The 12579-nt window shown below is 48.8% G+C and overlaps 1 protein-coding gene across 3 annotated transcripts in view; it reads left to right on the plus strand.

The window, feature by feature from the left end:
- DPP6 (dipeptidyl peptidase like 6) overlaps nucleotides 1-12579 on the plus strand; it is a 960318-nt gene that overhangs the window by 165869 nt on the left and 781870 nt on the right. For 2 of the 3 annotated variants that reach the window (XR_011566384.1, XM_070788459.1), the window contains exon 1: nucleotides 9451-10050. The exons of the other annotated variant lie outside the window; for it this stretch is intronic. Coding sequence is in view for 1 of the 2 variants with exons in the window: in XM_070788459.1 (XP_070644560.1) it covers nucleotides 9814-10050 (237 nt within the window). In the remaining variant the exon portion in view is untranslated. Of the gene's footprint in view, nucleotides 1-9450; nucleotides 10051-12579 lie in introns of those variants that run through there. 3 annotated transcript variants of the gene reach the window in all.

Below are 12579 nucleotides of genomic sequence, written 5' to 3' on the forward strand. Positions count from 1 at the left end.
ATTTTAGTTTTATTGCCCTAATATAATCTGTTTTCTTTAATGAGAGTCCTCTGCACTCATATCTGACATATCATATATGCAGGAACCAGGGTTTTGCATTGATATCTCTTGTATTTGCTCAAGGCCCTGTGAAGATACACAGCACCAGGCTTGAAGTTTATTTTCCTCCTCCAGGTTAGTTCCCATACTTCATAGAATCTATTGTGTGTGTACATTAATGATTAGCCATAAATATTAACCATGTGCATGTGGGTCAGAGAATGTATTACAATTTAACAAAAACGAACCACCTAAAGTTGCATTCACCTATTTTAAAATTTTAAGTATGTTGCATGGAAATTTGGAGGAAATTTAAGTGATGGTGAAAAAAATGGGTTTTATATTGAACAGCTTAATGTGTCCTAAAGGAGTAAATTCAGGAAAATTAAGTTCATAAAAAGTTGGTTTTCAACCTGAACATGTTTATTAACTTCATTGATTTTTAATTCAAGATTTTTTTATTGCATTAAAAAAGCAATGAGTCTAAACCAGGGGCACTGAGGATTTTTAATGAAATCAATTTTTGAAAGTAAGGTGTTTTGTTTCTTGAAATTCTGCAGAGCTTGTCTGCCAAACTGCATATATCCTGGCAAGATGGGTGAGGCTGTCAGCTCGGGTACAGAATCAAAGTCTCTCTGAGATGAGTCCGAACAGGAATGTATGTTAGCTTTGACAATGTGGTTGGTATCTGCTTTTGGCCACCGAGACACTTTTTGGCCAACAGCATATTTTGGCTTTGAAGGAACTGTCAAGATAACCCTTCTTTAAGTGAGAAAGACTGGCCTTTATTCATTCTAGAAAAATTCTTACCCTCTGGAGAATGCCTGTTCTGAGTTTTAAATGGGTAAGCCATTTCCCGAAAATCAACAAACATTCTGAGACTGGCTCGGCTCACCTGGGTGCCGTTTAGAAACGTGCTCTAGGGATTATTCTGGTACGGCTTGTTTTTCACACTCGAGTGCTCATCAGAACTACCTGGTGGGCTCATTACAATTACAGAGGACCGGGCCCAGCCTGAATTTTGGCTTCAGTAGGTTTGGGATGGGACCCAGAATTCACATCCTCACAGATTTCTAGATGTTCCATTCGTGCCTGGTCCAGGAGTGATTCTTTGAGAGCCTCTGTGATTCGGGGCTGAACATGCTCTTCGTGATGGACAGGGAGGCCTGGCGTGCTGCATCTATGGGATCGCAAAGAGTCGGACGCAACTGAGCGACTGAACTGAACTGATGCTCTTTGCGATTCTACAGTCAATAACTAGACCATTATTAGGAACACATTTGTAGTCTATGTTTCTAACAGCCTTTTTCTAATAAAACTGCCAGGGCTGTAAATGTACCAAAAGGAAGAATAAACAGAGAAAGTTACATCTTTTCATGAAAGGATGGCCTTATCAATCCAGCCTGTAGTTTAGAGCACCAGTCCGTCTCCACTGAGAGGAGGGCTGACTGTAATCTGCATGAAGGCAAGAACTGAGTTCATTTCAGTCATTCACCTCTTCCCTAGAACATAAAATAGAGTCATGACCGGGACATGGTGGACATTTAGATAGCTACTGGATAAGGAAGTTAAATGCTTACAATAAGCACTGACATTAGCTCTTCCATTTTTCATGCATGGATTTGATTTTAGTTTTAGTGAGCTAGAATGTGACATATAGCATGACGCAAGTATGAAAAACCATCCCAAATGGCATGGCTTACGTAAGATCAAGGTTCCCATTTCTGCTGGTCAGTCGTGATGTGGTGCGTCTGCCCTGGGCTCAGCTGGGAGGCTCTGCGTTGTGTTCCCTGATCCCTGAGCTCAACTCCAAACCAGGGGTTGGATTCAAGTCTCTCCCAAGTGTGGTTAGTTGTGGAGGCCAAGCTGAAGTGACTACAACTACCCAGGCTGTGTTCTTAGAGGGTGGGCCACCTGGGTGCAAGAGGTCAGCCACGTTATGGAAATGCCTCGAAGGTCTCTGCCTGTGTCGGGTCCATTCACACTCCATTGGCCAGAACAAGCTGCTGGAAGTAGAGCTGCAAAGGCGTCCAGGGTCGGTGGGTGTTTTCCGAACAACATTCCAGTCCATCACAGTTATGAATGGGGAAGCAATGGCTTACCCTGAAGATGAATCATCAGGACCCAGAAGCTCATGGCTGGGACTCTCTGCCCCAGGAAGGAGCCGGTGTTGCCGGGAGAGCCCCATCGCACACTTGAAAGGCTCGTGTGTCTTCTGGTGCGTGTGCCATTAACCGAGGCTTGTTTGTTTTTCTTTTCACTCAGACCGCATTCTTTTTTTTTTAATGGGTGACACTTGTGTGATTTATTCATTTTTCTAAATGCTAGCTAGCTTTTATTGCCAGTTCCTTTTTTCTGAACTTTTTATTTTGTGTCGGAGTATGGCCGATTAACCTGACTGTGATAGTTTCAGACTCAGCACACACATACACGAACCCATTCTCCTTCCACCCCTCCTCACATCCAGGCTGCCACAGAACACTGAGCAGAGTCCCCTGTGCTGTACCGTAAGACCTCAGTTATGTCCAGTGATTTTTTCTTGATGCTATTCCAGACAATGCCTAAACTCAAGGGTATGGTCTTAATTCTGGCAGTGTCTGAGGCAGGGTAAGATGGACAGGACAGGGACTTTAAAGCGACTTCTGCAGGTTCACATTCAACCAGATGGATGTCCGGGAAGCAGGTGGCCCGCCGCATCCCTGGTCAGCCTCAGGGAGGGCTTCTGGCCCTGACTCTCTAAGGCCCCTGTTCTCCAATCAGAGGAAGCCCCCTCTTCTGCCCCTCGGTGTCTGGAAGGCAGATACCAGGATGCATGAAACACTCATCGCCTGCACCTGGACGCTGGTTCCCTGGGCTTAACTCACCTTCTTAGTATACCAGCTATTTCCAGCTGGTACACTACATCAGCCTCACACCTAGGCTTCCCTATAATTTAGCTCTGCAACACATTTAAGGACTACTCATATTCCCTCCCATCCTTATGTATGCGTGCTTAGTCGCTCAGTTGGGTCTGATTCTTTGTGACTCCATGGACTAACCTGCCAGGCTCCTCCGTCCATGGGATTCTCCAGGCAAGCATACTGGAACTGATTACCATGCCCTCCCCCAGGGGATCTTCCTGACCCAGGGATGGAACTCGAGTCTCTTATGTCTCCTTCATTGGCAGGTGGCTTCTTTCCCAGTAGCGCCACCTGGGACGTCCAAGTGAAAAATGATAATTGTGAGAATTAAATGATTTAATGTGTGCAGAGCACTTAGCTGAGAACTTAAGATATGGGAAGCCCCCAGTAGATGATTTTCCGTATTCTGCAGTTCCACTGGCCTGCAGTTGAGTGGAATTTACATGGCAAGATGAATGAATCAATACTAGCTCTGTTTTCTACTATCTGAAGAAGACTCAGCCTTTGAATGATCCTGTTTCTATCTCTTCTTTTCTATTCCATTGCTCCTGTCCAGTGAAAACCTAAGAATCCCTTTGGGTGACATGATGAAGAATAACCCTCAGTGAGGGTCTGAGCCCTGTCCTTTCAAGCCGGTTTCACATTTCCCATTAGAGCCAAACAAGACTTGGTCCTTTGAAATGCCAGCCATTGGTCACAAGAGAGAGCAGATAAAAGCTTTTTCTCCTTCCAGAACTCAACCATCACCTCTGTTGCTTTAAAAAGGGAAGCACTGAATTGCAGAGGCTCGTTAATGTCACTTTAACATTGAAGGGAAGCCGATTCAGCTTAATTCATTGGACCCGGGAAGTGTGTGGTTTGAAAGGCAAGGAGCTTTGGGGGCATTTCAGAGCAGAAGTTGCCTTCCTTTTTAATCTAATGGTGCAAGGGGTATGAATGAAGACATTTTAGATGATGACACGGCTGCTCTCCAGCGATCACCAGGGACAGACAGAAACAACAGGCTCTCTTCTGGATCCCGTGCTCTAAAAATCTTAGGAGCCTTGGGGAGCATGGTGGAGCTCTCACTGAATCATCAGGAAATGGGAGCAGACAGAGGTTGGTGCCTTTTCTAGGGGCTAATGTGGTTATTCAGATACTTTCTGAGGCAGCATTGCTAGTGAAAAGCAAATTCTTATAAGTATTCAGAGCGCAGCAAGGAATTTTTAAAGGAAAAAAAATGCAGTTTACTGATATTGATCCAGAGCAGGGACCATGGAGGAGCAGAAAGAGGATGGGAAGATAGAAGGGTGAAAGATGGGAGGAAAGAGGAAATAGGCCACAGTCCAGTGTCCATGGGTGTGGGTGACAGAAGAGAGTGGGCCCCTCAAGGACCCCTAAAGGAAGGGAGGGTGGGCTTCCACAGCCCCACCAGGCTCAGAGGAAAATACGGGCTTAGTTGAGTCAGTGATTGTTTTACTTACTTGGTGGTCAGCATTACCACGTGTATTAGTAACCAAGTCCAGGTGAGCAGGTGCTGCCCGGGGCAGAGAGTCGTATGTATATTTCAGACTGTATGAGAAAACCAGGCAAGTGCAGAGTCAGTACTAAAATGCAGGGACATGTGCTGCTGGAAACTAACATTTAACTACATTAATTTTAGCATAAGCCTTTCGGTTGAAAGTGAAATGAAAGTGCGAGTCACTCAATCGTGTCTGACTCTTTGAGACCCCATGGACTGTAGCCCGCCAGGCTTAAAATAAATGTTTTCCTTTAAAACATATGAATCTTGAAGTATCAATTCAAAAAGCTCAAGGTTAATTCAGTTTGTACTTTAACTTTGTGTTAAAGCCAGGAGTTGTTTTTGCTGTTGTTTAGTTGCTCAGTTGTGTCTGAATCTTTGCAACCCCATGGACTGTAGCTCACCAGGCTCTTCTGTCCGTGGGATTTCCCAGGCAAGAATACTGGGGTGGTTTGCCGTTTCCTTCTCCAGGGGATCTTCCTGACCCAGGGATCCAACCCAAGTCTCCCACATTGGCAGGCAGGTTCTTTACCACGGAGCCAACAGGGAAGCCCAAAGCTAGTAGTGGTCTTCTCTTTTTCTAGTGCTGGACTTTTCCTATTTGTAAAGTTTGAAAAGGACATCTTACCATCTTACCATCCGGATCCCACTCGATAGTCATCTTGCAAAGAAATAATTATTTTAAAGAGAGAGTACAAGAGAGAATGGGTGCTCTGTATTTATGTAGTTGGTACTGTATTTTCTCAAGCTACCAAAATACTTGTTTTATTTCTTTCCATTTGTATGAATACAATGTGATAATATTTTAAAAACACTGATGTCCAGTGTTTTAGGGAAGCCTTTCTGTCAGAGTGTGCTAAGTTGGCCATTTCTTTTTCTGAAATATCAGTGTTTGGAAAAGAATAAAAATCTTAAGCAAGGTTCTGTCCTCCTCGTTCTCCTCCAAAAGAAGGGGGAAGTAAACTATAGGACATAATTCTCTCCTAGAAGTAAGAAAACCTCTTAGGTAATAAAAAGCATGCCTGGGCTTCTGGACTCAATACACTTTTGGTATTTTTACAATGCTTAGCTTGCATATAGACCAGAAAGTTCCCTTTATTGTCACTAAAAAAAATAACTGCCCATCCTATTTTGTAGCATCTGCCTAATTCCAATGATTTACCATATTTGTTTTGTAATTTGGTTCCAGGGAAAATAAACACACACTCCCACCTTTTAATAAACAGGGAAGAAATAATCATGTGAGACTAGATGGAAAAAATGGGTCAGTGATCAGAGTTTTAAGCCATAATGAAGAATTAAAATTTTGATGTGAGATAATCCACAGAACATTTTTGAAAATAGATTCCCATACTTAGCCAACGAGCAGGAATGGAGATCTACTTTTCTAGACTTCGTAGCCAAGACGTTCAGTGTTGAGTGGAGGCCGTTATAGACAAGTTTCCTTCTGCAGCGCTGCCCCTCTATTTACACGCTCCCTGGGAAGTTTTCCTACTCTTCAGAATCTTTTTCCTTATTTAAAGGTTGGGGTTCTGCAAAGGTTATTGAAGGCAGTAAGTGAATGAATTATGCATCATGAAGTGCCACCACTTGCAATTCTCTGCAGTTGCGTGACTTCATTCATCAGTTCCCTCTTTGCATTTGGGACTTCAGGGTTCTGACAGTCTATCCAGGGTTCCAGAGAGACCCTGCAGTGTATGTATCAGTGTTTCAGGCAGACTTGGATGTGTGAGTGCATACACGCTTGCCAACATGTGTGCACAGACTCACATTCAAAGTCTAGGACATGTTTTAGGATGAGTCGTATTCAGTGTGTGGGTGGAGGAAGGTAGCCCGGTGCTTTTGAAGTTGGTTGATGGGCCCCGGATCTAGATGGTGCCCAGGAAGCTTTGCAGCTTGTGATGTTTCTGCATTAGTGTTCTGTCTGCTCCCACCACCCTGGCCTCTGCTCATCGCAACAGCTCCTTGCCTTCCATTTGTCCTGTTTAATTTTCAGATATACTTCTTTTGACACTCATCTGTACTCAACTCTTCACCCAGTTGTTTATGGGCTTTATAGCTTTTTTCACTTTACAAATAACTATAAATTAGAATGGCCCTATCATTTCATCTGAATCCTTTAGTTGAGATTTTTGTTGTTGCGTGCTGTTCAGTCACTAAGTTGTGTCTCTTTGTGACCCCACGGACTGCAGTACGCCAGGCTGCCCTGTCCTTCATGGTGTCCTGGAGTTTGTTCAGACTCATGTCCATTGAGTTGGTGATGTCATTCAACCATCCCATCCTCTGTCGCTTTGGCCAAAGTGTAATTTGAAGACCTACATGCTCGCTTGAAAATATAATTTCAAGTGTGAGAGACCCTGCATGTCTTCCTTATCTCCCTTTCAATCTATTCTCCTTGATACACACACATCTATAAGATGTGTGATAGCTAAACTATTTCCATATAAATATCTTGTATGAACTATATTGCTATAAGAAATATTCATCATGCTTCTTCTTATAATTCATGTAAATATATACATGGACATTTCATAAATATATATATGCATATGTATTACATCAGTGGGACCCTCACAGCCTCTATATTTAGTGAGGTGTCAGATCTAGATGCCACTGTGAGCAGCAGTGGCGGGCTTTCAAGTGGGTTTGGGAAAGCAGTTTCATGGATCTGAAAGCATAGCTGGGCGGGGGAGGGGGGATGAAAGCAAGATTTCCTATTTATCTGAATGTGATGACTCTTAAGGTTTAGCTGGATGGTTCTTGTAATTGTGGCCTCTGTCTTCAATGTCAAGTGGGGCAGGATGCTCTGGCACCCCCAGATCAGCAGGAGGCATATCTGCCTTTTGGTGGTGTGGGGGGCCCCCAGCTGTCCAGATTCTGATTCTACTTGTTTTTATGGTTTCGGGAAAGGAAACATCTTTTGAACTATGTTAAGATGCACTTCTGTTTCTTAGTGGAAGGAAACCATAGTGGATTAAACAGAGGATAGCTGTGGTATACATTTTAATTAAAACAAGACTATTTGCTAGGTTGAGAGCTTGGGAGGGATCTGAAGGGGTCCTCTCCCAGCGGACTTCCAGTGTCTCCACCCAAGTTAAGGACCCTGAAGGAGGTGTCCTGGTCCGGGCTTGGGTTGGAAAAGAATTCCCAGACATGAGACAGAATGAGAGGGAAATAAAGTTTATGAGAGAGAGAGACGCTGTTAGAACAGCGGGCCAGCTCAAGGGAGAACTGACGTTCAACACCGGTCTTTAGTCCACTTTGATACCCAGGGTACAAGGAGTGGGATAGGGGTCTTGCGAGTCATTTGCTGGTTGGATGAGGCATGTATACTGGGTGGGGGGAGAAGAGTAGGGCAAATGCCTCCTCCCTATGGGGTAGGAGGGGAGACAGTTATACTGTTCCATTAATAGTTACAACATAAAGGGAGGGAAGGACAATAAGGGTCTGCTTTTTCCATTCCTGCATTCAAAGACCCTCCCTGGTTTTATCTGGTTTTTCATCCTCGGGTCACCTCAGGAGGCAGCAGTTTTTAGGACAAAGGACAGCAAGGTCTCTTTCCCTCTGGGATTTCTGCGTTTGGACAATGGTGCCAGGAGCTGGCCTTGGACTCAGACTCAACAAGCGCTGGCAGCCTGCGGTTGGGGCCATTTTCTCAAGTGGTCATGGAAACCATGGCGGAGCGGAAGTCCCGCTGGAAGGTGAAGATGCCCACACCCACGTGGAGTGGAAGGACCGGGGAAGCGCCGGAGCAGGTGCGAGCTGGTCTGGAGTGTGGGGTCCTAGTCCACTCAGGACAGGACGATCCATCCCAGCCCAAGGGCTGCCAACAAGGGGGAAAGGACTGCGCGTGGAAGATCTGGGGTTGGGGGAGGGGGACGAGACCAGCAGGGAGAGGCCTAGACCCTCAAGCAGGACAGTGGACTCCAGCAGGACAGGAGGGAGGAATCCACCCCGAAAGGCAGAGGACAAACCACACGCCAGCCTGCGGTCTGAGCCGGAGCCCAGCGCCCAGGCACAGTGGGTGTCTTTCCACACAGGGGCGCTGGAGCACGTTTTACTGCAGAGGAAGAGCGAATGTGCACCCAGACCCGAGCGCCCCAGTAGGTGTCGCCCCCCACACACCCGGGGCTCCCCACTTCCTCTCAGTGCAGGGGCTGGGGGCGGGCGCGGAGCAGGCTTCGGAAAAGTTGCAGGCATCACCAAATGCTTTAGCCTCTGTTGGCATTTACGCGTTTATCGAAAACGAAAATGAAGTTCGCGATACACACAAATAAGTGGGGGTGTGCCGGGAGGAGCGCTGAACTGAGTTGCTCGGAAAGCACCCCTCCCCCCACCGCACCCCACCGCACCCCAGTCGGCCCTTGCCTGCCTTCCGTGACCTTTTCCGTCTCTTCTTCTTGAGACCTAATTTTGGAGCAGAGCTTGGTTTGGGAAGGAAGGGGGCCCATCGGAGGCCGCGACCCCGAGCCCCCTCCCTTGCATCCCCGCGGTTTGCACACCATCACCCCCCGTGCGCACCCCCGACCTCCAGGGGTCTCGGCTGTTGTCGTTTCACGTTAGGCAGGAAAAGCTGCGAGGGAAACACGAGGGAAAAGGCCCCGCAGGGCGCCGGGATTGCAGCCGCGAGCGCGTGGACGCGGAGCACAGCCCCGCGCGGAACCGAGGACCTGCATCTGGGGGTGCCGCCCCCTGCCTCCGTGCCCCCGACGCCCCCTCCCCGTCGCGGACCTCTTCTCTCGCTGCGCTCTCCCGGAAGACGGCGGGGTGCCCTTTCCCGGTGGCCCGGAGCCCCCAAGCGCGCGCCTGCATCCACGAGCTGCGTGGCCCCGCGGCCTCCTCGCGGCCAGCCCCGGGACCCCCGGGCGCCGTTCCCGGGGGTGAAGGGCCGCGTGGGGAGACGGCGGGGAGGAGGAGCTGCGCGGGGACCCGGGGCGGGGGGAACGAGGAGATGCGCTCCGGATGCTCACCGGGCTCTAGGTGGTGCCAAATTCCGGGGCCTAGGCATTTTCCCTCCCTTTATGGTTTTCTGTTGTTTTTCTTCCCTTCAATGGCTTTGATTAAGCCGTACGCGGCCGTGCCGAAGAGTTGAAAACAGAAAAGCAAAGGGAACGAGAACACACCGCCAGACCCTGGCTCGGCCCAGCCGCCGGGGAGGGGGCGGAGGAGGCTGAGCCAGGCGGTCGCTCGGCGGCGACTCGAGAGTGGCGCGCGGGAGGAGCGGCGCGCTGCCGCCGTCCTTTCCTCCGCCGCCGCCGCCTCTTCTTCTTCCTCCCCTTTTCCCCCCGGAGGGCGTGGGGAGCGGGAGCCCCAGAGGGAGAAAGCCGATACAGAAACGCCCCAAAGACAGCCAGCGAGAGCGCGCGGAGACCGATGGCTTCGCTGTACCAGAGGTTCACTGGCAAGATCAACACCTCGCGGTCCTTCCCGGCGCCCCCGGAGGCGAGCCGCCTCCTGGGCGGCCAGGGGCCGGAGGAGGACGGCGCGGGGCCCAAGCCCCTCGGAGCCCAGGCGCCCGCGGCGGCGCCCCGGGAGCGCGGCGGCGGCGGTGGCGCGGGCGGCCGGCCCCGGTTCCAGTACCAGGCGCGGAGCGACTGTGACGACGAGGACGTAAGAGCATCTTGGGGGTGGGGTGGGGGGGGTTGGGGGGAAACGCGGGGCTCCAGGCGAGCCCGGGGGAGACACGCCCGCGCCGCGCCTGCGAGGGTCTCGGGGCGCCCTCCCCTCCCCCACTGCTCCCGGAAGCGCGCCCACAAAACCACTCCTTGCGCGGATCTCGGTCACCGCCGTCCTGGAGCGGGTCCCGGTCTGCAGCGGCGGCGGGCCAAGAGTTGGTGGCTTTGAGGGCAGCGTTGGCGGAGCTGCGCTGCTGGGGTGTGGAATTGGCTGAGGGTTCACGGCGGCCCCGGGGACGCTTGCTGTTACCCGCACGCTGCTATGGATCCTAAGGAGAGAATTCGGTCTGTGTGTGCTTACGAGTTGGTTTCTCTGTTCTTTCTTTCCGTTTTCTTTTGTCTGCTTTAAGACTCTAGGAAGAGGCTGTCCCAGGCTCCTTTTCGCCCCTTCCCACCTGTCACTGGAGTCCTTACCTCCCAGGCTGTCACTTCTCTCACTTCTCCACTCTCCAACCCCTCCCCTGACCCCCTCCCCCACTGGTGGTGGGGCTGATGGTGATCCTCTTTCCCGAACCATAAAATAAAAGCACTTGCCTCCGAGGCCCAGCCCTCTGACCCAGGCCCAGCACAGTTTGTGCTGGTGCGAGTCAGGCCCTGCCTGTCCCCACACTTAGCCTTGGACTAGCCACGACCTTGGACTGTGTTAGTGGGAAAACTTCTCCGGGAGCACGTTTTCTACTCTTCTCCGGGCTGGTAGCTGGGGGTTTCAAAGGTTGGATTTGCATATCACCTTAGTAACCGATGACTCAGGCAGGACACCCGCAGGCTGCCCAAGGTGGATGAGTTCAACCACCTCTGTTGATCTCTTCCAGCTATTCAGAGGGCCAGGGAGGGCCAAGTGATGCTTCTGATACCTTGTGTTTCCAGAAAAAAAAAAAAAAAAACAGAGAAAAAAATCCCAGACAAGCTCTCAGACAGTCAGACAGGACTGGCTCAACTGGTCCAGCCTGGCTGGGTGTGTTGGGTCCAAGAGTTTACTGTGTGTAGCTTTGAGTGTCCCCACCCGGGGGTAGCAGGGGGTGGGTACCTGCACACAGGTCCTCTTACAAGCCCCCAGCAGATGGCCTCCCCTGACAGACCCAGGGCAGTTCCTGTCTCTGCCCTGAGCAGGAGGCTGTGATCATTCAACATGCCCTGACTTGGGTCACTGGTTGTTTTGTTTTGTGAATGGAGGATCTGGAGAGGTGGCAAAAGTTTGTGGGAGATGTGGACACACACACACACACACACACACACCCTGTATTAGAGCTTGCATGAGATTTTCTTATTTTGGTTTATTTCCAGACCCCCCCCCACCCCCGCCGTTACACAAAGACATATCAGAGAGATGGCCCTCACTCCAGTGGGTCAGGTCCTAAGGGAAATTCATGAATTCTCAGATTCAAGGAACCAGAATCTTTGAGGAGGGGTTTCATTGGGACAGTTGAAAAATTATGGAGGATTAAACTCCAGAGATCTTGGGGAAGACCACCCAGCTGCAATGCAGACAAAAATGATGCACTTTTTGCCTTAAATCTTTTGACTTAAAACGGTTGGGATTTGTTATGCTTTAAGTGAGAACCATGAGCAATTTCCTCCTAACAGGCTCTAGGTGTCGCTAGGGGAATGGAGAGTTTCTGAATTTTGTTGTAGACGGTCTCCGCCCATTTCCCCCCCCTCCCATCTTAGCTTTGAGCATGTATTCCTCCTTTCATTTTGACATATGTCTAGAAGTGTTCCTCAGATAAGCAAAAGGGTTGAGCTGAGGAGCAAATTATTAATTTAACATTTGCAAATGGTTTCTGCTGAGATGACTCTGAAGAGTATATCTACTTTAAATTCATTAACTCCTGATATTAATGTTTTTTATTTCATGGAAAATGAAAAACAAAGGGTGTGTGTATGTCTGTGTGTGTAAAAGTAAGTATAAATATAGTGTATGCAGTATCCTTATGAAATATATATAATATTGTGTTTAAAATGTATTATTAAAAAATGACACATGAGTAAATGTAGCATCAATTTCTTGAAAACTTTTATGTGCTTTTCTCAGAAAAAATATTCAGGATTGGAAAAATTATGTCTAAAAATATACTACGTAGGTGTACACATCAAACAGATTCGTTTCCCTCCAGTCACAGGGAATGCCATTTGCTATGAGTTAGTACTAGTTAAAGAAAGTAGGTACCAAAGCTACTTTTCTGATATTAGCCCTTGTTAGGATTAAAGAATCTTGAGTAATCACCCTGTACCTACGTTTAACCCTTAAGATGTACAACTGATAAAGAATACATTGCATATTACTCTGTGTGTCTTGGGCATCCCCAGAGCATGCTGGTTGCTGTCCAAGGTTCTGAAGCATCCTCTCTATTAGCACCTAGGAAATCTGCAGCACCTTCGTCTGCAGTCCCAGCACTAAGGCTGCTGGTGTCATTGCTCTTCTGTGACTTGTCTGTTCCGTGGAACAGAAACAGTCTTCCCACCT

The sequence above is a fragment of the Bos indicus genome, chromosome 4, assembly GCF_029378745.1.
Source record: "Bos indicus isolate NIAB-ARS_2022 breed Sahiwal x Tharparkar chromosome 4, NIAB-ARS_B.indTharparkar_mat_pri_1.0, whole genome shotgun sequence".
Classification (NCBI taxonomy): Eukaryota; Metazoa; Chordata; class Mammalia; order Artiodactyla; family Bovidae; genus Bos; species Bos indicus.